General features: G+C 43.1%; 2 protein-coding genes across 5 annotated transcripts in view; both read right to left on the bottom strand.

Moving 5' to 3' along the window:
* The window catches only part of NCKAP5L (NCK associated protein 5 like), a 51,593-nt gene extending 30,308 nt beyond the window's left edge, over positions 1 to 21,285 (bottom strand). For 2 of the 4 annotated variants that reach the window (XM_061416186.1, XM_061416188.1), the window contains exon 1: positions 21,217 to 21,285. The gene's annotated coding sequence lies outside the window, so the exon portion shown is untranslated. Of the gene's footprint in view, positions 1 to 651; positions 788 to 1,007; positions 1,101 to 21,216 lie in introns of those variants that run through there. The other 2 variants (XM_061416185.1, XM_061416187.1) reach the window with 2 other exon arrangements.
* BCDIN3D (BCDIN3 domain containing RNA methyltransferase) lies at positions 15,960 to 21,497 on the bottom strand. Its single transcript, XM_061416190.1, has 2 exons — positions 21,217 to 21,497; positions 15,960 to 17,270 (listed from the first exon to the last, which is right to left on the bottom strand). Exons 1-2 carry the CDS (start codon positions 21,448 to 21,450, stop codon positions 16,626 to 16,628), a joined length of 879 nt encoding a protein of 292 aa, XP_061272174.1. The 5' UTR covers positions 21,451 to 21,497; the 3' UTR covers positions 15,960 to 16,625.
* Positions 21,498 to 27,674: the final 6,177 nt, after the last annotated feature.

The raw sequence follows: 27,674 nt of genomic DNA, 5'->3' as shown, positions 1-27,674 counted from the left end.
CCCTGGCTCCACTCCCTGCCCAGCCCTTCTCCCTTCCTCAGCCTCTTTAGTGTTCAGCCTGCCCAGCTCCCTTTCTCCTTTCCGCAGCCCCTCAAAGCCACCGAAGGGTCGTTCCGGGAGACCCCGAGCTCTCCGCCTCTCCCCACCTCCCCTACGCCCCACCGCCCCAGGCCACCGGGACTGCAAGGAGTGAGAAGAGGAGCCCGAGGCTCCTCTCCGCGCCTGCGCTTTGGGGAGAGTCTCCCCCCAGCAACAACCTGGCACCGCTAACGGCACCCGGGCGGTGGGATGCGGGTGGGGTGGGGTGCGCAGCTGGGGCAAGGTCAGAGCTTTTAAAGGGGGAGGGAGACCGGCCCCCCGGAACATCCCCCTCTCTGGAAAGTTTCCCTTCCGGGGCCACGGAGTGTGCGCGAGGATGGCGCGGGGGGCGGGAGGGTGTGGGGTGGGGGTGGACAGAGTCGCGGCTGGTCCCCCCGGGGTGAGGGCGGCGAGCTCTAGGGGACGGCAGCGAGGTCCGGCAGGAAGCTGCGCCGCCCTCTCCGGCCCAAGGCTGCCACGAGAGTCTTACCCTCCATACCTCCCACCCTCGGCCCGGAGCTTACAGACCCTTCACTCGCCGCCCTTTAAATTGCAAGTGGGCCCAGAACTCACCAAAATCAGGTGCTGAGCTGGGCCAGGGCAGGCCGGATCCGCCGGGTCCATGGCCGCGGCTCTGGGGCGGGGGGCAGAGAAAAGGGGGGGTGCTGGGGCCGCCTCTTGATGTCAAGGCTTTAAAGGGGCCAATGAACCCCGCCCCTCGCTCAGACCCCGCCTCCCCCTCCCGCGTAGCCAATCCACGTTCACTCTGGATGCGCGCCCCTCCCAGCCCCCTCCCAGCCCCCTCCAGATGTTCCCAGGACAAGAGCTAAGTCCGCCCGGCTGGAGCGCGCTGCTTCCGCCCTGGAGGAAAGGGCCTCCCCCCGCCCCCACCCCATCACCCCCCGGATAGAGACACAGTCTTCTCAGACCTGGCAGGGTCGGGGCTGGTAAACCTCCCCAGTGCCGGGATAGGAGAAGCCAGGCTGGGCCGAGCGGTGGTGGCATGGGAGGCATCTATAGCAGAGAAAACTAAGTAGGTGCACGCGGGTTAGTGGGCATGCGCGTCTGCTTCTGTAGGGCTGGGCGTGCACGTGTATATGTGGTTGTGAGCGTCGGTGTTTGTAACTCGCTTTCCTGCATACGTGTTGGGTGTAAATCTAAGGGAAGAGGTTTGAGTGCCTGCTTGGCCTTAAATGCTCCCGCCACCCTTTTCTTCCTTGTGGATCGGGTCCTTTTAGCACTATGGAAATCTGAGCCCTGGAAACTGGCTCTGCCCCGCTCAGAGCAGTGCTGGTCTTTTCCTCACTAGTTAAAGAAGAGGGAAGGGTGAGCAGAAAAAGAATACAACCTTGTTCTCAGCCACTTGCTGTTTCAGTGTGGACCAGATCCTTCCTTGTTGAACTGTTTGCTTGAAAGAGGAAAAGCCAACAGCCCACTTAGGTCCCTGAATGGCCTCAGAGCTCCCTTCTATATGATTCTCTTTGGTCCTTGGTTAAACAGCTATTTGCCCTTGTCTGGATACCATATAAGCTGGCCCGTTGATGCTGGTTCTGAAATGGGTTCTGCAGAGAAATACAAAGGGATCCCTAGCCACAGTCTCTGCGCATTTTATTAAAATTGGGGTATACACCATATTATCCAATAAATGAACATAAGAGCTGAGGGAACATAGCGTGCTCAAATTGACTAGAATTAACCAAGAATTCCACTCTGAAGGAGGCTCCTTAATTTAAAAAGGAATTTGAAGGGCAGAGAGCACTTGAGTAGGATCTAGGCCAGGTAAGGACCCAAGGAGATTCAGGTAGGAAAAAGCAAATTATCTGCATGGGACAGTGAGCAGATACCAGTGGTAGGGTGGGAAGTGGGAGAAGTTAATGGGGGAAGTTTTGTATGGAGGAGATAATAAAGATATGGATTTGAAAGGACAAGTAATAAGTCATTTTGGATTCTTGAGTGTAGAGGTAGCTTGATGAAAAGAGTGCCTGAGGATAGTGATTATTGGAGCCTAGAAGATAAGATGGTGGTTACTCCCATCAGATCTCACCTTTGCTTTAAAACAATTTAAAAAATAGATTTATCCTTCAGTTCAGTTGCTCAGTCATGTCCGACTCTTTGCGACCCCATGAATCGCAGCACACCAGGCCTCCCTGTCCATCACCAGCTCCCGGAGTTCACCCAAACTCATGTGCATCAAGTTGGTGATGCCATTCAGCCATCTCATCCTCTGTCGTCCCCTTCTCCTCCTGCCCCCAATCCCTCCCAGCATCAGAGTCTTTTCCAGTGAGTCAACTCTTTGCATGAGGTGGCCAAAGTATTGGAGTTTCAGCCTCAACATCAGTTCTTCCAGTGAACACCCAGGACTGATCTCCTTCACAATGGACTGGTTGGATCTCCTTGCAGTCCAAGGGACTCTCAAGAGTCTTCTCCAACACCACACTTCAAAAGCATCAATTCTTCGGTGCTCAGCTTCCTTCACAGTCCAACTCTCACATCCATACATGACCATCGGAAAAACCATAGCCTTGACTAGACGGACCTTTGTTGACAAAGTAATGTCTCTGCTTTTTAATATGCTATCTAGGTTGGTCATAACTTTCCTTCCAAGGAGTAAGCGTCTTTTAATTTCATGGCTGCCATCACCAACTGCAGTGATTTTGGAGCCCCCAAAAATAAAGTCTGACACTGTTTCCACTGTTTCCCCATCTATTTCCCATGAAGTGATGGGACCAGATGCCATGATCTTTCTTAGTTTTCTGAATGTTGAGCTTTAAGCCAACTTTTTTACTCTCCTCTTTCACTTTCATCCTTAACATACAATAAAATTCATAGATCTCGGGTGTTTTGTTTGGTGAATTTCAACAATTATATATTCACCTATGTAACCCACCTGAACCGTCACCCACAAAGAATTTGTTCATCCCCCTGCACAGTCAATTACCCTTTACCTACCAACACCCACCCTTGCAACTTCCCGAATTTTATCACCATCATTGTCTGTTCTTGAATATCACATAAGTGGAATCATATAGTATGTACTCTTTTTTGTCTGTGTTCTTTAGCTTAATTATGTTTTTGCCATTCAGCCATGTGTAATCTATTCTTTTATATTGCTGAGTAATAGTCCATTGCATGACTGTATCATAATTTGTTTATCCATTCTCCAGTTGATGGATATTTGAGTGTTTCCATTTTGGGGCTATTGTGAATAAAGGTGCTCTAAATATTCTTGAACACATCTTTTTGTCAATGTATTTTCATTTTGAGAGAACGCACCTTATTTCTTATGATAGATAGTGGCATCTTTAGAATCCTTAAGCATTCTTATTCATTCAGTCATTTAACATTTATTGAATAGGAATAATAATAATAATGTTCTAGTCTTGGGTTTTCAACAAATATGAGACATGATGGTTTCCTGAAAAGGTTTAAAAGTCCAGTAAAAGTCCACAAATCTGTTGCATTCCAAAGTCACGTGAAAAAACCTTGAGTGTGCCAGGCATTTCTAACTATTTTTGGATGTTTCCAAATAGCTAAATTTTGGAAGCAAACAAGCCATCTAGATGATTTTTTTTCTTTACATTCAGATGTTTACCCTTGTTTAATAAACACAGCCAGAACATCTGCACTTGTCAGAACAAGTACCTATTCTCCTTAACTTAAAGGCTTTTGCACACTTTAGACATACAGATTTTGGCAGATTCTCTATGGTTCACAGACCTTTATCTTCACTGACAGGAGGTGAAAGAAGTATAGCTACAGTTGCTCCATGCTTTCTGTCTTTGATGAGGCTTAATACACATTAATTTCTTAATGGTATTACTCACTTATTAAAAATTATACTGAAGTCCCAACATCAGTTTTCTGATCATAAATTGTTCTTTCTTTGTTTTTTTCCGGCTGCAATGGGTCTTTGTTCCTGTGCATGGGCTGTCTCTAGTTATGGCGAATGCGGGCTACTCTTCCTTCTGACGTGCGGGCTTCTCACTGAGTTGGCTCCTCTTGTTGTGGAGCACAGGCTCCCAAGTGTAGGGGCTTCAGTACTTGGAGCTCACAGGTTCTAGAGTGCAGGCTCCGTAGTTGTGGCACATGAGCTCAGCTGCTCCAAAGCATGTGGAATCTTTACAGACCAGGGATCAAACCTGAGTTCCCTGCATTGGCAGGTGGATTCTTATCCACTGTACTGCCAGGGAAGTCCCATTAGTTGTTCTTTACTTGAGTTATCCATGTTACAAAACAAGCTAGGCCTCTTAGGTTTCTGGTTGCTGCAAGCTGTTGGTACTACACGAGTTTGTGGCATGGTCTAACTGTGCATATAGTGCTGATGAATGACTGGTAGGTGGCATCTCAGAGAACCATGCCCTCACTGCTCACATCAGTACATTGAATAGGGTTCTCTACTTCAATACCATGTGGTCATTCATTTGGTGTTACGGCATCTTCATTCTTCAGTTCAGCATTGTAGCCATTTGGCTACTGTGTTATTAGGTTGATGGAAAAGTAATTTGCTGTTTTGGACCATGAATTTTAAACCATTACAACTTGGCTGAAACACATCTTTATTAATCAAAATAGAAACCATTACAATCAACACATTTTTACCAGTGAGAAATACATTTGTTTATTCCTATAGCATAAAAATCCATGTTTTTGGTTAGATGAACTCTTGAAAAGCATTTTCTGCCTCCTGCTGGTTATGGAAGCATTTTCCCAGCAAGAAGTTGTCAAGATGCTTGAAGAAGTGGTAGTCGGTTGTTGAGAGGTCAGGTGAATATGGTGGATGAGGCAAAACTTTGTAGCCCAATTCATTCAACTTTTGAAGTGAATGTTAATTGTGCAACGTGCAGTTGAGTGTTGTTGGGAGAAGAATCGGGCCCCTTCTGTCAACCAATGCCGGCTGCAGGCGTTGCAGCTTTTCGAGCATTTCATCGATTTGCTGAGCATACTTCTCAGATATAATGGTTTCGCTGGAATTCAGAAAGTTGTAGTGGATTAGATCAGCAGCAGACCACCAGAAAATAACCAAGACCTTTTTTTGGTGCAAGTTTTGCTTTGGGAAGTGCCTTGAAGCTTCTCGGTCCAGCCACTGAGCTGGTTGTTGCTGGCTGTCATATAAAATCCAATTTCATCTCACATCATAATCTGATGGAGAAATGGTTCATTGTCATTGCATAGAATAAGAGAAGACGACACTTCAGAATGATGATTTTTTTTTTTATCTGTGGTCAGCTCATGAGGTACCCGCTTATCGAGATTTTTCACCTTTCCAATTTGCTTCAAATGCTGAATGACCATAACAGTCTACCTTGAGTTCTTAGGCAACTTCTTGTGTAGTTGTAAGAGGATCAGCTTTGATGATCCTCTCAATTGGTCACTGTCAACTTCCAATGGCTGGCCACTGCGATCTTCATCTTCAAGGCTCTCGTCTCCTTTGCAAAACTTCTTGAACCTCCACTGCACTGTACATTTGTTAGCAGTTCCTGGGCCAAATGTGTTGTTGATGTTGTGAGTTGTCTCCATTACTTTATGACCCATTTTGAATTTGAATAAGAAGATCACCCCAATTTGCTTTTTGTCTAACATCATTTCCCTAGTCTGAAATAAATATAAAATACACAGCAAGTAATAAGTCATTAGCAAAAAAACATAAAGCAAGAAATGTGCATTAAAATGATGCACATTTATTTAAGAATGTATTCCAATATCAAACAGCTAAGTTCAACAATGCAAAATACACTTGTTGGTGAACTGACCCCAGTTTAGAATTCCTGACATAAGGAGACAGTTGGGTTGGTAACCTGACTCTGATTTTTTTATGTTTTTCCTGCTCACTAGGAGGAAGAAAGGAGCTGGGAAAAGGCTATTATTTGGTTCATTTGCTGAATAGGAATAGATCTGCGCTAATGCTGCTTAATTCTACATAGGACAACATGTTCTTTGGGTTTTGACAGCATTGCCAGTATGTGATTTGAAAGTGTCTACTTGGCACAGATATGATGGGTCTGCTCAGGTCCTTGAACCTCATTTTCATCATTCAAAAATTCATATTGAATCTCTACTGTATCACAGGCACTGTGCATGTAGTATTAGCTACCTAATAAGGAATTCACATGAGATATGATAAGTGATGAGACTGAAAAGGTAATTAATTAGTGGGGACAATCATGCTTTATCCTAAAAACAATGCAGAACCTTTGAAAGGTATTAAGCAGGATGGGAGGAGGGTCATAATTAAAATCGTATTTTAAAAAGATCACTGTGGTGGCAGTGTGGAGAACAGATTAGAAAGAGCAAGACTGAAGTAAGGGAGATCAGATAGAAAGTTTTTGTAGTATTTGGGAACAATTAGAAACTATGGATTCGGGACTAGGAAAATGATAGGGGTGATGGAGAGATGACTTAAAGAAATAAATAGTATTGAAGTCAGCAGATCTTAGGATTGGAAGAGGAGGGAAGCAGAGCGCTAAGCCAAGACCGCTGGACCACTCACTGAAACATCAAAAACACCTGAAGAAGAGCAAATTTGGGAGAGGATATGTTCACTTCCAAACATGTTCACATTGAAATGCCTGGGAGATGTCCAAGTGGAAATGTCTAGCCAAGAGGTCAGAGCTTCCCTACCATTGTGCCTCAGGAAAAGGTTCCCAGTGTGCTGCATGTTGATCTTCTCAACTCTCAAAGCAGCACAAGCTCCCTTCAACAGAGCACAGTCTCGGTAAGGTGGACTGCCACAAAAACACCATCATTTTCTGCGTGTGCCATGATGTAGGAAACGCTGCGAAGTACTGATGCATGGTGATGTTAAATACTTCTGAAGCTCAGGAGAGATGTCTGGACTACAGATAAGACATGGTGAGTCATCAGAACATAGGTAATAACTAAAGCCATAGAGTGGAGGAGATCATGCAAAGAAAGACAGGAAACTGGGACAGAATCATTAGGAAGAGTAGAGAGGGGTCTGCAGAAACAGAGGAAGACAGCTGGCTAAGTGCTGTCACCAGAGCCCAAGAGGTTTCCAAAAAAATGACTAAATAGTCCCTGATATTGATGTCAGGCCAGATCAGGATTTAGACATACCCACTGACTTTAGCCACATGTGGTTGGTGACTTGGACAGAATAAAATTTTGAAGGGTTGAGAAAGATGTACGAAGTAAGGGATGGAGAAAAGAGGTATTTAAAACTCTCTCAAGAATTTTGGCTATGTTGTGAGGGAAAAGTTAGATAGATAGATGGGCAGGACAATGGGGGATGAGAGAGAATTATTTTTAGAAAGACACTGCTTCTTAATTTTCAGAAATATTTAAAATTAATTATTTTTAAAAAGCACTAAATACAGTTTAAAAAATCAAACAACACAGAAGCAATTATTTGCTGCATTCCCTACCTCCCAAAATGAGCCATTTGAACTTTTTGGTTGATTCTTTAATATGATTAAATATGCTTATACTTATAAAAATGAATTCTTTTATTTTTCACTTTTAAATATTGTATTACCTTCTGTGTGTATATTCTTTTTAAAAGGTAAAAAAATGGGATCTTACCATTCAAATTGTTCTGTACCTTTCTTCTTATACTTAAAATATCTTGGAGACCTTTCAATATTAGCATATGTGGATCTACCTTCTTCTTTTTAAAAAATATTTATCTGGCTGCACCAGGGTTTAATTGCAGCACGTGGGATCGGTTTCAGTTGTGAACTTTTAGTTGTGGCATGTGGGATCTAGTTCTCTGACCAGGGACTACATCTGGCCTGCCTGCATTGGGAGCACCGAGTCTTACCCACTGGACCACCAGGGGAGTCCCTACCTTGTTCTTTAAACAAGTGCATAGTAATCCATTTATGGCTGGGCCATACCATTTCCTGCTGATGGACATTTATGTTGTTTCCAGCTTTTCACTTTTATCAACCGACTGTAATGGATGATGTTGTATACAAATCCTGACATACTTTTGTGAGTATATTCACAGGATAAATTCCTAGCAGTGGAATTTCTAGGTATGTTCAGTAAACATTTTGGATAAATACTGACAAATTGCCTTTCAGATTGGTTATGCTAATTTATATTCCCACTAATAAGGTATGAAAATACTTACTTTTCCAAATCCTCACCATCACTGTTTAAAAATTTTGTGAATATTGCTCTAAGTGATGAAAATATTCTTTCATTGTTTTTATTTGCATGTAATTAATAAGGAGTGAGATTTAACAAATTTTTGGGTGTTTATCTGCTGTTATCATCTTCTGTGCATGTCTTTTTCTAATAGATGTATAAGAGTTGGTTGTATTATAATGAAATTTGCCCTTTGTCACATGTATTGCAAAGTTTTCCTAGTTGGGAGTTTGTCTTGTGACTTTATTAGATTTTTTTTCCCCCTTTGCCTTAGGTAGTCAAATTTATCGATCTTTTTCTCTATGGCTTTTGGAGTCTTGTGTTTAGAAAGTACTCCAATTTTTTTAAATTACCTTTTTTCTCTAGTATGCTTATGGTTTTCTTTTTAAATATGTCATCCAGAATCTACTTAAATGGCAAAAAGCATTGGTATTTCTCACTACTGCTCAGAATGACATCTCCCTTCCAGACCAACCAGTCTGTTCTCAGTGAATAAAACATCCATTTCTGTGTACCCTTTCAGAGAGATTCATTTACTTGGCTTATAGGGCATGCTCCTTGTCCTCTTGTTACCATTGAAAAAGCTATATAGTTCTGTCCCTTAGTAGCCCTGGGGAATTGGTTCCAAGACTCCAACTGATAGCAAAATCCATGGATGCTCAAGTCCCTCATGTAAAATGTTGTAGTGTTTGCATGTAACCTATGTATATCCTCCATTATACTTTAAATCATCCCTAGATTACATGTCATACCTAATACAGTATAAATGCTAAAACAGTTATAAATACAATGTAAATTCAAGTTTTGCTTTTTGGAACTTTCTGTAATTTTTTCCCCCAGATACATTTGATCCATGTTTGGTTAACTCTGTGGATGCAAAACCTACTGTTATGATGATTTTTCCTTTTCTGAAGCTCACCTGATCACATGCTACTATCTATGAGCCTCTCTTTTATCCCCCTCAACTTTAACATAGTTGCTAAAAGAAATCTAATCTTTAGGAGCCTGGGTTTGTTTAACTCAGGAGTCTACAACCCCTGGGCCACAGATGAGGTACCTGTCAGAGGTCTGTTAGGAACTGGGCTGCAGAGCAGGAAGTGAGCAGCAGGTGAGCAAGTGAAGCTTTATCTGTATTTACAGCCGCTCCCCATCACTCACATTACGGCCTGAGCGCCACCTCCTGTCAGATCGGTGGCAATATTAGATTCTCATAGGAGCCCGAACCCTAAGCCTAAAGTCAAGGTGGAATATCTTGAGGTTGCCACAAAATAGAAATAAAATGTACAATAAACGTAATGCACTCGAATCATCCTGAAGCCATCACCCCACCCCCACCCTTGTCCATGGAAAAATTATCTTCCACAAAATTAATCCCTGGTGCCAAAAAAGTTGGGGACTGCTGGTTTAACTGATTCCCACCCCCCTGTCCACCCTGCCATAGCAGCTAAAAGCATGCTGGGTATATGGAAGGAACTTGATAAATTACTTTTTGATTTGTCATAAATGTGTAGTGTTAGCCACATGTGGCTAACAAGCATCTGAAATGTGGCTAGTCCAGACTGAGATGAGCTATAAGTATAAAATACACACTAGAGTTTGAGAAGGCAATGGCATCCCACTCCAGTACTCTTGCCTGGAAAATCCCATGGACGGAGGAGCCTGGTAGGCTGCAGTCCATGGGGTTGCTGAGAGTTGGACACGACTGAGCGACTTCACTTTCACTTTTCACTGTCATGCATTGGAGAAGGAAATGGCAACCCACTCCAGTGTCCTTGCCTGCAGAATCCCAGGGACTGCGGGGAGCCTGGTGGGCTGCAGTCCATGGGGTTGCTGAGAGTTGGACACGACTGAGCGACTTCACTTTCACTTTTCACTGTCATGCATTGGAGAAGGAAATGGCAACCCACTCCAGTGTTCTTGCCTGGAGAATCCCAGGGACGGGGAGCCTGGTGGGCTGCTGTCTATGGGGTCACACAGAGTCAGACACGACTGAAGTGACTTAGCAGCAGAGTTTGAAGGCAGTATTAGAAAATAACATATCTCATTAATAATTTTTATGTTGACTGCATGTTGAAATGCTAATTTTTGAATATACTGGATTACAGACATATATTTTTAAAGTCTGTCCAAGACCACTCTTCATTCTTATTCCTCAATAAGTCTCTTGTCACGTTTGGTGTTGGTTCCTAAATTAGGCTATTTTGAGGATAAATAAAGATGATCTTTTCTTGAAGCCAAAGATATTCTTACCATCTCCAAAGGCTCTCCTAGGCCATTACACAATCATTACCCTCTTGGTACTGGGACCTCATCATTATGAGCACTATTTACACATCTCGTTTGAAACTAACTGCTACAGATTTCAAATACAACAGTTCCTCCCCAGAGGTCAGGTAACTGCTGACCTATAGCCTATAGAAATGTTGGGAGGTCAGGTTCAGATGCTGAAGCATCTCCCGAAGCTTTCAATGACTGAAGATTCCTCAGTTACCCATGTTGATGGAGCCCCAGCCTACTCCTTTGGTCACCGGGCCATTTCCTGCCATCAGGAGTTATTTGGGACAGGTGCCACTTGGCTTGTAGCCTAGTCTCACTGTAGTCAGAATCCCTGTATTAGTTTCCTATTCCTGCTGTAACAAATCATTGCAAACTCAGTGGTTTAAAACAACACAATTTATTCTCTTACAGTTCTGGAGATCAGAAGTCTAAAATCAAGGTATTGGCAGGGCAACATTCCTTCTGGAGGCTTCTGGGGGGAGTCCACTTCCTTTCCTTTTCTAACTTCATTTCTTGGCTCCCAGCCCTTCCTTATATCACTCGGGCTTCTTGCTTCTGTCATTCCACCTACTGTGGTCAAATCTCCCTTTGCCTCCCTCTTATAAGGACACTTGTGATTACATTTAGGGCCAACTCTGATAATCAGGATTAATCTCTTGATCTCAAAATCTGTAATCAAGATTCTTACTCGGCACATCTGTACACATCTACAAAGTCCTTTTTGCTATGGAAGGTAGCATCCGCAGGTCCCAGGGATTAGGATGTGGACATTTCAGAGGGACCAACATGCAGCCTGCCACAGCCCCATATATATTTCTTCACCTTGCCTTGGTGAAGGGAGAGAGCATCAGCAGGGTCACCAGGTTGCAAAGTGTTCTTAAATTAAGATCGGCAGAGAAGTAGGTAAACTCACATCTGTAATCACTGCTATCATTGTTCGACCATCATAACAATCACTCCCTCCCAGCATTGCTTCCTATAAAATGTTCTGTAAGCTGAAGCTACATTCCTATTACTTCCTCACCTTAAAAAAAAATTATTTGAAATAGTAAGATGCATGTTTTCTAGAGACGAGATGTTTTTCTCATAAGCCTTTGATCTAACAGGCATGGTTGTGATCCATAGCATGTTTAGAAGATAACAGCACTTGGTTTAACCATAACCATATTTTGCCAATTACTTTCATATCGTTTAGCTCATCTGGGCATAGGAAAAAGGTCTTGGTATTTCAGTTGTACAGATGAGTAAACTGAGGCTCAGAGAGGTTAAATGAATTGAATAGGGTGGTCATACAATGAGTTACTGGCAGAGCCTCATTCCAAACCTGATATTCTTTCCACTGCACTATTCCTAGGCCACACTCAATGCCAGATTGCTGAGAAGGACCTTACCTTTGGATTTTAATACATCCTGGAGTAGGCCTTGGAATCCCTACTTCCTGAGCATGAAATCCACTTTTTGGAGGTCCTATCCAGAAGTCAAAGCTAGAGGGAAGATTGGGAGTTTCAGAAATTCAGGGAAAGGTTATGGATGCTGGCAAGTCAAGAGTACAGTGAGGGTAGTTAGCACTTACGGAGACCTATCAGGGTGTCTATGTTTGCGAAATGCACTTATTTAACTGGAAGGCGGCAGCAGCAGGGTACTGAGTATTAAACCTAGAATTAGGCCTGATTTCTGTGAGGGAAATTCCAAGAACATCAGGCATAGCTAAGAGTGGCCTGGCTGGGTCTCTTATTCCCAGGTCTGAACACATAATTTGAAGCAGCATAGTAACTCCAAAGCATATGCTCTTTTACACTGTTTTTTGGGAATCTCTTCTCAGTCTTGATTTCTGTGACATTTCAAGGCATAGTAGCCAAGGCCCAGTCTCCACAACTACACTGCTGCTGCTAAGTCGCTTCAGTCGTGTCCGACTCTGTGCGACCCCATATACGGCAGCCCACCAGGCTCCCCTGTCCCTGGGATTCTCCAGGCAAGCACACTGGAGTGGGTTGCCATTGTCTTCTCCACCGCAACTACACTGCCTAGGTTCAAAGCCCAGCTCTGCCGCTTACAAGGTGTGTGACCTTGGGAGTCACCTGTGTGACTTCAGTCAACCTGTGTGTGCTTCAGTTCTCACATCTGCAAAATGAGAATAACAGTATCTATCCCATAGGGTTCAGGATTTAAAAAACTATGTTGTCTGGCATATGGTGCTTATTATCTTTTTCTGTTTTCTTTTTTTCCTGTTTCTAACCAGACTTCTTTTGGTTGTTCCTTGTTTTCCTCACTCAAAAACTAGTAGCAGCCCTCAAACCTATTACATCCACCTATTTTTGGAATTTACTACTCATTAAATCTCAATCATTCTATGTGAATGACTTCCAAATTTTTGTATCTAGTCTTTATTTGCTCCTCTCTTCCAAACTATCAATAAAGGCCTTGGAATGAACATCTTATTTCAAATATATATTTGGGAAACATTACTCAAAAATCCATGCCAAAGGCTAAGCATATTTTCCTCTCAACTTTCTAGTTTCCCCATTTTTAGTATCCTGGATAGTCTTTTGCTCATTCATAGGTCTCCGTTTTCTTCTCAGTACTTGAATTTTGGTGTATTTCTCTTTTGTCCACTCATATCTTCATTCAACAAGTAATTCCTGGCTGCCTGCCATGTGTCAGACATTGAGTTAGGCCTAGATATACAAAAATAAGTTGAGCTTGAGGAGCTCAGTCTCCTGGTGGTGAGGAAGAGGCATCAAAACAATTATAGTATGATGAGGTAAACACTGTAATAGAGGCTTCCATGCAAAGTCCTCACTAGAATATAGTAACAAGTTTAAGTACTATAGTAGTTGGGGAAGATTTGAGAAAATGTAACATCTGAGCCATCTTTTAGGACAAACAGTTGAACCACACTGCAAAGTGGAAGAGGGGGGAGAGCAAAGGCAAGCAGGAGTTTGTGCTATGAAGTTCAGTTCAGCACAGCTGATGCATGGAGGAAAGGCATGAAGACTAGCACTGTCCTATACAACTTTCTGCAACAGTGGGAATATTCTCTTTCTGTGCTGTCCAATAATCTAGTCACTAGTCCATATGGCCACTGAACACCTGAAATGTGGCTAGCAGAACTGAGGAGCTGAATTTTAAATTTTATTTATTTAATTTAAATAGCAAGCAGCTACCTTACTGAACAGTAGTCGTTAGGCGCTGGATAATGGACAAGACTCTAAGCACCTGGAAACCACTGAAGATGTACCTGGAACCTTTGGTAGGCACCAGCCACATGGATGGAGTAAGTGGAATTTATACATTATTGGTAGAATTTACTGGGCTGTATTTCAATGTGGGAAGTATAAATGAGGAGAATTAACTGAAATTTGTAGCTTGAACAATGAGTGGATGCCAACAATTGAGAGGATTAGGTTTGGAATAAGGGTAGTGAGTTTGCTTTGGGGATATGTTGGATTTGAGGTGCCAGATAACTGTCTAGGGAAAAGTGTTAGTTACTCAGTCATGTCTGACTCTCTGTTACCCCATGAGCCCACCAGGCTCCTCTGTGGAATTCTCCAGACAAGAATACTGGAGTGGGTTGCCATTCCCTTCTCCAGGGGATCTTCCTGACCCAGAGACTGAACCCAGGTCTCCTGCATTGCAGGCGGATTCTTTACTGTCTGATCTATCAGGGGAATGTGACTACAAAACAGGGAAATATTAATCTGCAACTGTGGAGGTGGGGCTTATAACTATTGGGGGTTGTCAGCGTAAAGGTATTGGAACAGAGGAAATCACCCCAGGAAAAATGTGTAGAAGAGGACTGGATGGACACTAAGGAACCCCAAGCGTCACAGTATGGTCTGTATCAACTTGCGTCAGAATCATATGGGGTACTTGTCAAAAAGATTCCTCATTGTAGATGTATCTAATGCCACAGAATGTATAGTTCTACATTTTATGTTACATTTATTTTACCACGGTAAAAAAATGCAAAAAAAAAAAAAAAAAAGTGCCCAAACCCCAAATCAAACCAAAATCTTAAGCCCCATTTCTGACCTGAATCACTGTTTCTGGAGATGAATCCAGGACTTCCAGGGTAATTCTTATACAAATTAAAATGTGAACCAATTGCTTAAGGGACAGAGAGAAACTAAGAGACTGGAAGAGAATAAACGGGGAGAGGTACGACAGAAACCAGGGTGAGTGGTTCAATAAGGAAGGAGGCAATAGTGTTGAACGATTCCATGGCTCAGGAGGAAGACTGAAAAGAGGCCTCAGAATACGGTGTTCAGGTGGCCACTGATGAATGGGAGGAGAGGGAGCAGAGGCTGTGGCATCCGTTCTTTCAAGGGCTTTGCGTATGTTTGGTGGTGAGGAGATGGAGGGAAAGACTGCATAAGGTTGAGAGGGAGACAGGACAAAGGAAAAGTTGGTGGTTTTGAAGATGAGAGAGAACTGAACATGTTGGTAAGTGGACAGGAAGGAGTCAATGAGGCCAAAGGACACCAAGAGGATCCTTAATAAAATACAATTTGGGAGGGGTAGTATAGGTTGGGATCAGGAACTTAGGCAGAGGTTATTTGGGTAAAAGATTACTGGGTAAGTTAGAAGTGAAAACAAGGGAAGAAGAAGGGTTCAAGACTGAGGGCAAGAAAAGACTTCCTGACACCGGAAACAAGAATGGCACTCGGTGGTGGTTAGGGCACCTGCGTAGATTAATGGAGCAGGAAGAGCCAAGAGCCTGCAGAGGGGAAAAGTCTGCAAGAGTCACGAGGGTAAAAGTGATCAGAAGCAGCAATATAAAAAGACCGAGAAGCAGTATTGGAGTCTAATTGAGATTGGAAATGGCACCAACCATACAATTATCCTGCACAAAATAGAAAAATTGGTTTTCCTAAATGAAGGTTTTGGTTCCATCCTCCTATTATTTAGGGATTGCTCTGGCTTCTGCTCCCTCATGCATAAAGTTCAAATTCCTTAGTAGGAACTTTTCCTAACTTCTTCAAGAGGTCCAACCTCTAATTGGTGGTTCAGACTCTCGTTCCCTTTTCCTCCCTCTTATAACATCAACTCTGAAAACAGGATCTTAGGGATTTTTAAACTCATCAAACCAGTTTCCCTTCTTAGCTAGGTGCTTTGTTTTTCTATCTTCTCTCCACCAAATCTGTTTCTACCTTCCACTTTCCCTTGGAATAGACTCATGGGTGTTTTAAAAATTGACACCTGTCAGATATCAGTGACACCTGTTTCATAGCACAGATGCTACAGCCATCCAACTCCAGGCTGCATTTAGTATACGCTTCCCTGCGAATATTCCCATCCCCATAGTGGTATGTACCTCCATGCTGGTGTGCTTTGGCAGAGGTCCCTGACAAAAAAGTCCAAAATTTACTTACTCACTGGCATGTTTTCTGCTTTGAGCTTGGGTGAGGTTCTTTTTCTTGAGCTGAAACCTCCAGGGGAAGAGTGGTTAAAGGCATAAGTTTCTTTTCTACTCCAGATTCACAGGGTATTCTCAATCATACTCAAGTCACTTTTATTATATATAATTGTATATACTGTATACAATCCCACTTCATTCATTTCATTTGTACCAGTTGAATTTTGAGTTCATGATTTAAATCTTTTAAACACTTTGTAAATGCTAGTCAATGTATCTTGGCTAATACTGTATCTGTGACTGCCATGCTCAGCCTGGGCGTGCTGGAAACTTGACCTGCTCTGGAAAGATATTTTTCCTACCAAAGCTCTCCTTTAGACAGGCCAGTGACTTTTCTTTCCAGACTGTATTGTGAGGTTTTGCCTCATAGACAGGATAAGTCTAGAAGAAAGCCTGAAGAAGGCAGATCAGATTCAAGTAGCCCAGGGAACAGACACATTCTAAGGCTAACCTTGTCTAAGTTTTCCTAAATAATCACCAAAAGCAGCCCCTTGCATATCCCAGAAGCACTTTCTCTAGGTTACCTCCTGCCAGACAGCCCAGGTCATTGCCCCTCAGACAGTCTCCTCAGGGATCATCCCCCCAAAATGGGGAACAGATAATAATTTGTTTAGTTCCATGTCCCAGAAACAAAACTTCTGCCAGGTTTGGAGGCTGCCTAACTACCAGGAGTTAAGGAGAATGAACTTAATTTTTATATAAAACTCTTTCAATATCTCTATCCTGGTCTTACCGCCCTCCCATCTCACTCTCTCCAGAATCTTATTCTGTTCCTTTCTTTTCCTTCTTCTATCAGCGACTCAGGGATCGGATGAGTCTCTGTGGCTTGTTTTGTCCTGAAGAGCAGAAGGCTTCGGTCCCATTTGGTGTTGCCAAAGCAGCATACTAATTCCATGCCATGGTCCTGGGTCAAGATCTGCACAATCTGGCTGGCCATATCACCTCGGATGGCCAGGGAGCGGAAGTGGTCAAAATCATGGAGGCCCAGCTTCCGGAGACGCCTTGCAGCTGCCCGGTAACACTTCCAGGGCTGTGGCTCCACGAGGAGGTAGCGGCATAGGGAAGAAAGGTGGGCCAGGAACTCCCACAGGCCTTGGTCCCCATGGTTCAGGTGAATCCACATGGTTACTGACATGCAGAAGCCAATATCAAAAACTGAGCGTCCAAACTGGCTCAAAAAAGAGCTCAGGAGAACTTTCCGGGTCCTTTGATTCATGAAGTCCAGGGTAATAAAAGTCAAACCATCAGGAAAAGGGCATTCTTTTTCAGCTCGTTCCACCAGGACTGGATCTATGTCACAGCAGAGGAGATGGAGTTCTCTTGAGGCATCTAAGCAGGTCTCCCCATCATGTAGGGAAAGGAAATGTTTGTATAGAGCCACACTCAGATCCTAGAGGAATCCAAAAGAGCTTTGTCATTGCGGCTCTCAACCAGTGAATGGAAGAGAAACCTGTATCTCTTAGACTCTCACTGAATCACCTACTCCTAGCTTTATGGGATGTAAGGTTCTTAAACTATAGCCTAAGGAGGTTGCCCCCCAAAGTTTTCCACAGAGCCCTCCAGGGGTCTCAGGCTGTAATGCATCATCTCTATACCTTCCTGATACTGATAGGTTGCATGGTTGAAAGTTATAGCCCAATGGATGCAGCAAAGGAGTCCAGAGCTGTATTTTCCAGCTTAAGTAACATGCCTTTTTTTTTTTTTTTTTGAGTATCTCATACCCCAGGGAGGAGCAAATATTTAAGAGGCATAATAACCATGCTCCCTGCCAGGAAGGTGAGGAAGAGAGCAAGCACCATCTCATAAAAATCTACTTCTCAGACTTGTGGTTGGGAAAGTCTGGATTGCAAAAAGTCCTCATTCAGCCTTCACTCTGCATCTTCAGTTTTACTACATGTCTTACACTTCACCACCCCCTTTTGAGACTTACTCTGCTTTTGTATCCATTATCCCCAAAAGTCACTGCAGACCTCCTTCTAGCTAAATCCAATTATTTGTGATTTTCATCACCTTAGCACCTTTTTGACTCTTAAGTCACTATCTCCTTTCTCTAACTTTGACTTCTATAACCATTACAACTAACTCAAATTTGTGTTCTAATCTGTTTTTTCCAAGGCATTTTTCTATTCACTACCTCATTTGCTCTGTGCAACAATCCTATGAGGATAATATATAAGACCTTCGTGCAGGTGAAGAAAGTGTATCTGGAAACAACCCAGATGTCCAATAATAGTAGCAGGGATTAAGATGGTATACCAGATAGCAATTAAAAAGGAAGGAATTCAGCTTAGTGCAGCAACATGGATGACTCACGCAAACACATAATGCCGAATAAAAAAGCAGGACACAAAAAGAAAATATATGGCAAGCTTCCATTTATATGAAGTTTGAAAATGTATAAAATTAAACTACATTGTTTAGGGATACAAAAATAGTAAGCTATAAAAAAAGCAAGGAAACAATAATAATAAAAGTTGAGCTCTCTGGGTAGAGAGGGGGGTTTATGAGCAGGGAAAGGCATATGGGAGACTTCTTGGGTGGCTGACATTTTATTCTTGATACAGACACTAGTCATCAAAGTTTCTGCTTTATAATAATTCATAAAGTGTGAATTTATGTTTTGTGCACTGTTCTCTATGTGTGGCGTAGTTCACACACACACACAAAAGACCCCTGTATTTTAAAAATTATGGTTCACAGGGCAGTCCAATGTCACATGGTTATTACATGGCAAGATTTAGGCAACATTAAGGTCTTTACTCCATAGCAGGCATCTCATACTTTAATAGGCATTCACATCACCTAGGGATCTTACTAAAATAAAAATGTTAAATTAGTAGATCTGGGTTGGGAACTGAGATTCTGTATTTCTGATAAGCTTCCAAGTCATGCTGATGCTATAGTTCAAGGACCACATTTTAAGTAGGAAGATTCTATAGTATTCTGCTTAAAAATTTCTTCCTCTCTCTGTATTTATTTGTTTCCCTCCTCCTAGCTGATCTTGGGTGTATCAGATTTAAAAAAAATCTTTTGACCATGCATGCATGGCATGTCGGACCTTAGTTCCTTGACCAAGGATCAAACCCGTGCCCCCTGCATTGGTAGACTCTTAAACCACTGGACCACCAGGGAAGTCCTGGGTGTATCCCATGTTTGATCAGTCATTTTCATCACATCAGTCCCTCCTCTACCACATCTCTTAATACTCTCCATCCTTATTTCTTGAATCTTAGAGTCCCCAGGAAGCTTAAAAAAAAAAATACAGACTCAAGGTCTCAATCCCCAAGTGTCTGATTCAGTAGGTCTAGAGTAAGGCCTAGTTATTAAGATTTAAACAAAGTAGCCCCCAAATTATGGCACATCTATACAAAAAAATATTATGAAGCTACTAAAAAAGAATGTAGTGACATGAGTGATCTCCAAATTACTAAATGAAGACCAAGATGCAAAACAGTGTGCTATTATTTGTAAAACTAGAAGAGGTGAGATATTTATACATACACAGATGTCTGTGTACACATAGGCCACATACTCAAGAAACTATAAATAGCAGTTGCCCTTGTGTACAGGAAGAGGCTTTCCTGTTGCTCAGACATAAAGAATCTGCCTGCAGTGCAGGAGACCTAAGTTCAATCCCTGGGTCGGGAAGATCCCCTGCAGAAGGAAATGGCCACCCACTCCAGTAGTCCTGCCTGGAGAATTCCATGGACAGGCTTAGGAGCCTGGCAGGCTACAGTCCACCGTCACTCAGACACGACTGAGTGACTATCATCATAGGAAGAGGAGGATGTAGGGTCAGGAGTAGAGACTTGCTATGTATCCCTTTGTATTTTGAATTGGGGGGGGGGTCTTGCTGCTGCTACTGCTGCTAAGTTGCTTCAGTCGTGTCCGACTCTGTGCGACCCCATAGACAGCAGCCCATCAGGCTCTGCCGTCCCTGGGATTCTCCAGGCGAGAACACTGGAGTGGGTTGCCATTGCCTTCTCCACTGCGTGAAAGTGAAAAGTGAAAGTGAAGTCACTCAGTTGCGGCCGACTGGTAGCGACCCCATGGGCTGCAGCCTACCAGGCTCCTCCATCCATGGGATTTTCTAGGCAAGAGTACTGGAGTGGGGTGCTATTGCCTTCTCCGCGGGGGGGGGGTCCTTATCAAGTATTAATACAAGAATCTTTTAAGTGCAAAATAATAAACTCCCTAAATATATAGCCAAGTTTAGGAACCACTGCCCTAGTTAACTGCAACCATGTCTTGGCTCCTAAGGTGCACATATAGCACTTTCAACTTTAAAATCTATTGTGGTTTCCTAATGCCTTTCATGAAACCTCAAATCTTATATCCAGTTTCTCTTTTCCACTGCTTTCCCCCTCTGATTTCATATATCATCACAGAAGAGAAATGTCTGCAAAGGATAGTCAGACACCCATCTCTACTCATTCCAGCCTTTAGCCTGTGTCCAAATGTAAGCCCCACCCCCCCCACCCCCCGCCCCGCTCCCATTTACCAGCTGTGTCCCTACAGCCCTCAACCTTCTACTAAAGTCTCTTCTGCCTAAGGCCAGAAACAGGGTAAAATTTTCCTTACCCCTTCCCCTCCTGGTCTGGAAAGGAGTGACGGTACTAACTTTGTGAAGCATCTGTAATCATAGGGTCAGAATGCCTGCTCCTCTAGGATATCCTAGTTACTACAAATAGGTGTTAGAGAGACGCTCCGCTGTTTTGCTTGTGGTCTGACTATAATCATTCTTATGCCTAAGAATACTTTGTGGTAAGAAAATGTGGCAAAGCCTTCCTCTAACAGGATGCTTTATTTTCTTTCTCGATCTTCTCCACTGTCCTCAGCCAATTGATTGCTTTTAAAATATCCACTTGGTTCTGCACTGTTTCACACTTTTCTTAATTTCACGCATGATTCTGTCACCCCCAGCTCATCTCATCCAGTAAACCAATCCCAACTCCACGCTTCCAAACGTGAGTCTCAGGCAGCCCCCCTCTCTTCGAGCAAGTCGCCAGCCACGCTGGACAGGAGGCAACAGCCGGAAGCCCAGACACTTTGGCCCTGCCCACCCGGGGTTCGGTTGAGACGCTGCAAGTGCGGAGGCGGGGCGCAGGAATTCCGAACGTATTTGAAAATGATTCCTCCCCCAGATTCCTAAGAGAGATGGTGTTAGGACCCCGGGGGTCCTGTAGCAGCAGCGAGGGGTCGAACGCTAAACCTTTAAACTCATTTTGGGAACGCTGTGAGGGGTGTAATACCACGCCCAGGCCGAAAGTCCAGAGGACTTGAAAGCTGCCAACCTCTCGGCTCAACCGACGTCCGATCCCTCCCCCGGCACTCACCCCGGAGTTACACCCCACGTCGAGCCCCAGGATCGGCCTTGTCTCGGGACTCTGAGGGAAGAGCCGGCGAAGCAGCTCCGGGGGTAGGAGGCGGAGCCGTTGCTCTGGAGGGTGGAAGCGGGAATAATGAGGGAAATTTCCGAACGGGGCTGCCCCGGGTTCCAGAACGCGCGGTTTCTCTTCCGCCGCGGTCGTCTCGACGCCCCCCGTGGCCTGCTCCGTGGACGCCGCCATTAGTCTCAGTCTGGCCTCTGAGTCCCCTCGGAACCGGAAATCTTGAACCTTCAGGCCGCCCGGGCTCCAGCGCGCTTGCGCTGAACGGCAAAGGGACTGAGTATAAAGGCGGCCTCCCATGGGTGAGAGCGGGAATAGGGGGTTTGCGTTGCCTCGTGGCATCATCGCCATAATCTAGGAGGTGGTTAGTAATATTATTCTGTTTTTTGTGTGTGAGAAACAAGCGCAGAGAGATTGAATGACTTGCTGAAGCCAACGGTCTACCCAGAACAAGGCATTTATTGGGATTTGGGAATCTATTTTGTTCTAACTTCCTTCCTTTACAAATGCATAAAGTGAGACCCAGAGATTAGAAATTACTTGCTTAAGGTCGCACGGGAATATATGACCCAAGAACTTGCACCCGTTCATCCTGTGATTCCAGGAAAGGGTAGCTAGAAACTGTTGGTCACTTGAGGTGCCAGAAGACCCAGATAGCCCAGCCTGCCACGTGGGTCAGGTAGACAGGGGCAACTGGAGACTGTGAGCTCTTGAGAGGTAAGGACTGTGCCTTAAGAGCCAGTACATAAGAGGGCTTAACAAACGCCAGACATTTTTCTAAACCTTTTACAGGTATTTGTTTAATCCTCACACCAACCCTGTGAAAAAAGAACCATAACTAATATCCTTTTTATATAGGTGAGAACATTGAGGGACCACAAAGTTAGTAATTTGTCCAAAATGAAACAGTTAGAAATGATAGCACCAGGATTTGAACCCAGGTACTTTGGTTCTGGAGGTTGTATTTGCAACCATTATGTTGTTCTCAACCTGAATCCCCTTTTTGTTCAGTTGCTCACTCATGTTGGACTCTTTGCAACCCCATGGACTGCAACATGCCAGGCTTCCCTGTCCTTCACTGTCTCCCCGAGTTTGCTCAAACTCATGTCCATTGAGTGGATGATGCCATCCAACCATCTCATTCTCTGTTGCCTTCTCCTCCTGCCCTCAATCTTCTCCAGCATCAGTCTTTTCCAATGAGTTGGCTCTTTGCATCAGGTGGCCAAAATATTGGGGCTTCAGCTTCAGCATCAGTCCTTCCAATGAATATTCAGGACTGATTTCCTTTAGGATTGACTGGTTTGATCTTGCTGTCCAAGGGACTTTCAAGAGTCTTCCCCAACGCCACAGTTCAAAAGCATGAATTCTTCAGTGCTCAGCCTTCTTTATGGTCCAACTCTCACATCTGTGCATGACTACTGGAAAAACCATAGTTTTGAGTATATGGACCTTCATCAGCCAAGTGATGTCTCTGCTTTTTAATGTATTGTCTATGTTTGTCATAGCTTTTTTTCAAGGAGCAAGTGTCTTTTAATTTCATAGCTGCAGTCACCATCTGCAGTGATTTTGGAGCCCAAGAAAATAGTCTGTCACTGTTTCCATTGTTTCCCCATCTATTTGCTATAAAGTGATGGGACTGGATCCATGATCTTAGTTTTTTATATGTTGAGTTTTAAGCCAGATTTTTCACCTTTCATCAAAAGGCTCTTTAGTTCCTCTTTGTTTTCTGCCATTCAGGTGATGTCATCTGCATATCTGAGGTTATTTTTATTTCTCCCAGCAATCTTGATTCCAGCTTGTGATTCATCTAGCCTGGCATTTCATATGATGTACTCTCACTGCAGATAGTAATTGCAGCCGTGGAATTAAAAGATGCTTAGTCCTTGGAAGGAAAGTTATGACCAACCTCGATAGCATATTCAAAAGCAGAGACATTACTTTGCCAACAAAGGTCCGTCTAGTCAAGGCTATGGTTTTTCCAGTGGTCATGTATGAATGTAAGAGTTGGACTGTGAAGAGAGCTGAGCGCTGAAGAATTGATGCTTTTGAACTGTGGTGTTGGAGAAGATTCTTGAGAGTCCCTTGGACTGCAAGGAGATCCAACCAGTCCGTTCTAAAGGAGATTGGTCCTAGGTGTTCTTTGGAAGGAATGATGCTAAAGCTGAAACTCCAGTACTTTGGCCACCTCATGTGAAGAGTTGACTCATTGGAAAAGACTCTGATGCTGGGAGGGATTGGGGGCAGGAGGAGAAGGGGACGACAGAGGATGAGATGGCTGGATGGCATCACCAACTCGATGGACGTGAGTCTGAGTGAACTCCGGGAGTTGGTGATGGACAGGGAGGCCTGGTGTGCTGCAGTTCATGGGGTCGCAAAGAGTCAGACATGACTGAGCAACTGAACTGAACTGAACTCTGCATATAAGTTAAATAATCAGGGTGGCAATATACAGCCTTGATGTACTCCTTTCCCAGTTTTGAAACAGTCTGCTTTTCCATGTCTGGTTCTAACTGTTGCTTCTTGACCTGCATACAGGTTTCTCAGGAGGCAGGTAAGGTGGTCTGGTATTCCCAACTCTTAAAGAATTTTTCACAGTTTGTTGTGATCCACACAGTCAAAGGCTTTAGTGTAGTCAATGAAGCAGAAGTAGATGTTTTTCTGGAATTCTCTTGCTTTTTCTGTGATCCATTGGATGTTGGCAATTTGATCTCTGGTTCTTCTGCCTTTTCTAAATCCAGCTGTGTATCTGTAAGTTCTTGGTTCATGTATTGCTGAATCCTAGCTTGGAGGATTTTGAGCATAATCTTGCTAGCAGGTGAAATGAGTGCAACTGTATGATACTTTGAACATTCTTTGGCATTACCCTTCTTTGAGATTGGAATAAAAACTGACCTTTTCCAGTCCTGTGACCACTGCTTAGTTTTCCAAGTTTGCTGGCATACTGAGTGCAGCACTTTGACACGATTAAATCTTTTAGGATTTGAAATAGCTCAGCTGGGATTCCATCACCTCCACTAGCTTTGTTTGTAGTAATGCTTCTTAAGGCCCACTTGACTTTACTTCAGGATGACTGGCTCTAGGTAAGTGACTGCATGATTGTGGTTATCCAGGTTATTAAGACCTTTTTTTGGTACAGTTCTTCTGTGTATTCTTGCCACCACTTCTTAATCTCTTCTGCTTCTGTTAGGTCCTTACCATTTCTGTCCTTTATTGTGCCCATATTTGCATGAAATGTTCCCTTGTTATCTCTAATTTTCTTGAAGAGATCTCTAGTCTTTCCCATTCTGTTGTTTTCCTCTATTTCTTTGCACTGCTTACTTAAGAAGGCTTTATTATCTCTCCTTGCTGTTCTTTAGAACGCTGCATTCAGGTGGGTATATCTTTCCCTTTCTCCTATGCCTACCATAATGCCTGGCCCAAGATGCTTAATAAGTGTTGAATGAAAACTCAGTATCAACAAATGATATTGGAAGACTGGATATTCATATGCAAAAAGATGAAAGTGGATCCTTATACAAAAATCAACTCAAAATGGGTTAAGGACTTAAATGTAAGACCTGAAACTACAACAGCAAGGAAAAAAATCACAGAGGAAAGACTTCAAGACTGATTTTGGTAATGATTTCATAGATATGATGTCAAGAGCACAGACAACAAAAGCAAAAATAGACAATTGGAGCTATATCAAATTAAAAACTTCTATACAGCAACAGAAACCATTAACAGTGAAAAGGTAACCTATGGAGTGGAGGAAAATATTTCCCAAGCTACTTATTTGATAAGGGATTAATTTCTAAAATATATAAGGAACTCCTACAAATCAAACAAAGCTAGTGGAGGTGATGGAATTCCAGTTGACCTATTTCAAATCCTGAAAGATGATGCTGTGAAAGTGCTACACTCAGTATGCCAACAAATTTGGAAAATGCAGCAGTGGCCACAGGACTGGAAAAGGTCAGTTTTCATTCCAGTCCCTAAAAAGGCAATGCCAAAGAATACTCAAACTACCGCACAATTGCCCTCATCTCACATGCTAGTAAAGTAATGCTCAAAATTCTCCAAGCCAGGCTTCAACAGTACGTGAACCAAGAACTTCCAGATGTTCAAGCTGGTATTGGAAAAGACAGAGGAACCAGAGACCAAATTGCCAACATCCGCTGGATCATGGAAAAAGCAAGAGAGTTCCAGAAAAACATCTATTTCTGCTTTATTGACTATGCCAAAGCCTTTGACTGTGTGGATCACCACAAACTGTGGAAAATTCCTAAAGAGATGGGAATACCAGTCCACCTGACCTGCCTCTTGAGAAATCTGTGTGCAGGTCAGGAAGCAACAGTTAGAACTGGACAAGGAACAACAGACTGGTTCCAAATCAGGAAAGGCGTACGTCAAGGCTGTATATTTTCATGCTGCTTATTTAACTGATATGCAGGTACATCATGAGAAACACTGGACTGGATGAAACACAAGCTGGAATCAAGATTTCCGGGAGAAATATCAATAACCTCAGATATGCAGATGACGTCACCCTTATGGCAGAAAGCGAAGAAGAACTAAAGAGCCTCTTGATGAAAGTGAAAGAGGAGAGTGAAAATGTTGGCTTAAAACTCAACATTCAGAAAAATAAGATTATGGCATCTGGTCCCATCACTCCATGGCAAATAGATGGAGAACAAATAGATGTTTCTAGTGAAAACATTTTTATTTTGGGGGGCTCCAAAATCATTGCACATGGTGACTGCAGCCATGAAATTAAAAGATGCTTACTCCTTGGAAGAAAAGTTATGACAAACCTAGACAACATATTAAAAAGCAAAGACATTACTTTGCCAACAAAGGTCCATCTAGTCAAGGCTATGATTTTTCCAGTAGTCATGTATGGATGTGAGAGTTGGACTATAAAGAAAGCTGAGCGCCAGAGAATTGATGCTTTTGAACTGTTGTGTTGGAGAAGACTCTTGAGAGTCCCTTGGACTGCAAGGAGATCCAACCAGTTCATCCTAAAGGAAATCAGTCCTGAATGTTCATTGGAAGGACTGATGATGAAGCTGAAACTCCAATACTTTAGCCACCTGATGCGAAGAACCGACTCATTGGAAAAGACCCTGATGCTGGGAAAGATTGAAGGCAGGAGAAGGGGACAACAGGGGATGAGATGGTTGGATGGCATCACCAACTCAATGAACATGAGTTTGAATAAACTTCGGGAGTTGGTGATGGACAGGAAGGCCTGGCATGCTACAGTCCATGGGGTTTCAAAGAGTCGGACACGACTGAGCAACTGAACTGAACTGAAGTGAATAAATCAAAACCAAAAAAAAAAAAAAGACTTAGTAACTTGATTTTTTAAATGGGCAAAGGACTTGAACAGACATTTTTTCCAAAGGAGGACATACAAATGGCCAACAGGTATATGAAAAGATGCTCAACTAGTCATTGGAGAAATGCATATCAAAATCACAATGAGATATCACCTCACGACTATTTAGGATGGCTATTATGAAAACAAAAACAAAAGACAGGAGCTATTGGCAAAGATGTGGACAAAGTGGAATGCTTGTGCATTATTGGTGGAAATGTAAAATGGTGCAGCCTCCATGACAAACAGTATGGATGTTCCTCGAAGAATTAAAAATAAAACTACCACATGATGCCCACAATCCCATTTCTGGGTATTTATCCAAAAGAATTGAAATTAGGATCTTGGAGAGATATTAGTGCTCACATTCTCATTGTGACACTATTCACAATAGCCAAGATGTGGACATGACTTAAATGTCCATCTACAGATTAATAGATAAAAGAAATGTTAATATACATACAATAGAATATTATTGATCTTAAAAAAGAAGGAGGCTCTACCATATGCAACAAAAGGGATGAACCTTGAGGACATTCTGTTGTTGAGTCGCTAAGTCGTGTCCGACTCTTTGAGACCCCCATGAACTGCAGCACACTGAGCTCCTCTGTCCTTCACCATCTCCCAGAGTTTGCTCAAATCATGTTCGTTGAGTCAGTAATGCTATATAACCATCTCATCCTTTGCTTTCCCCCTTCTTCTTTTGCCTTCAATCTTTCCCAGCATCAGGGTCTTTTCTAATGAGTCAGTTCTTCACATCAGGTGGCCAAATGATTGGCACTTCAGCTTCAGTCCTTCAAATGAATATTCAGGGTTGACTGCCTGTAGGATTGACTGGTTTGATCTTGCAGTTCAAGGGACTCTCAAGAGGACATTATGCTAAGTGAAATAAGCCAGTCATAGAAGGACAGTTACTGCATGATTCCACTTACATAAGGTATCCAAAATCAAACCCATAGAAAGAGAGAATAGTATGGTAGTTGCCAAGGGCTGGGGTGAGGGAAAGCAGGAGTGGCTAGTCACTGGTATAAAGTTTGAGGTATGC

Source organism: Bos javanicus, chromosome 5 (assembly GCF_032452875.1).
Source record: "Bos javanicus breed banteng chromosome 5, ARS-OSU_banteng_1.0, whole genome shotgun sequence".
Taxonomy (NCBI): Eukaryota; Metazoa; Chordata; class Mammalia; order Artiodactyla; family Bovidae; genus Bos; species Bos javanicus.
This window is presented reverse-complemented; position numbering and strand designations above follow the sequence as displayed.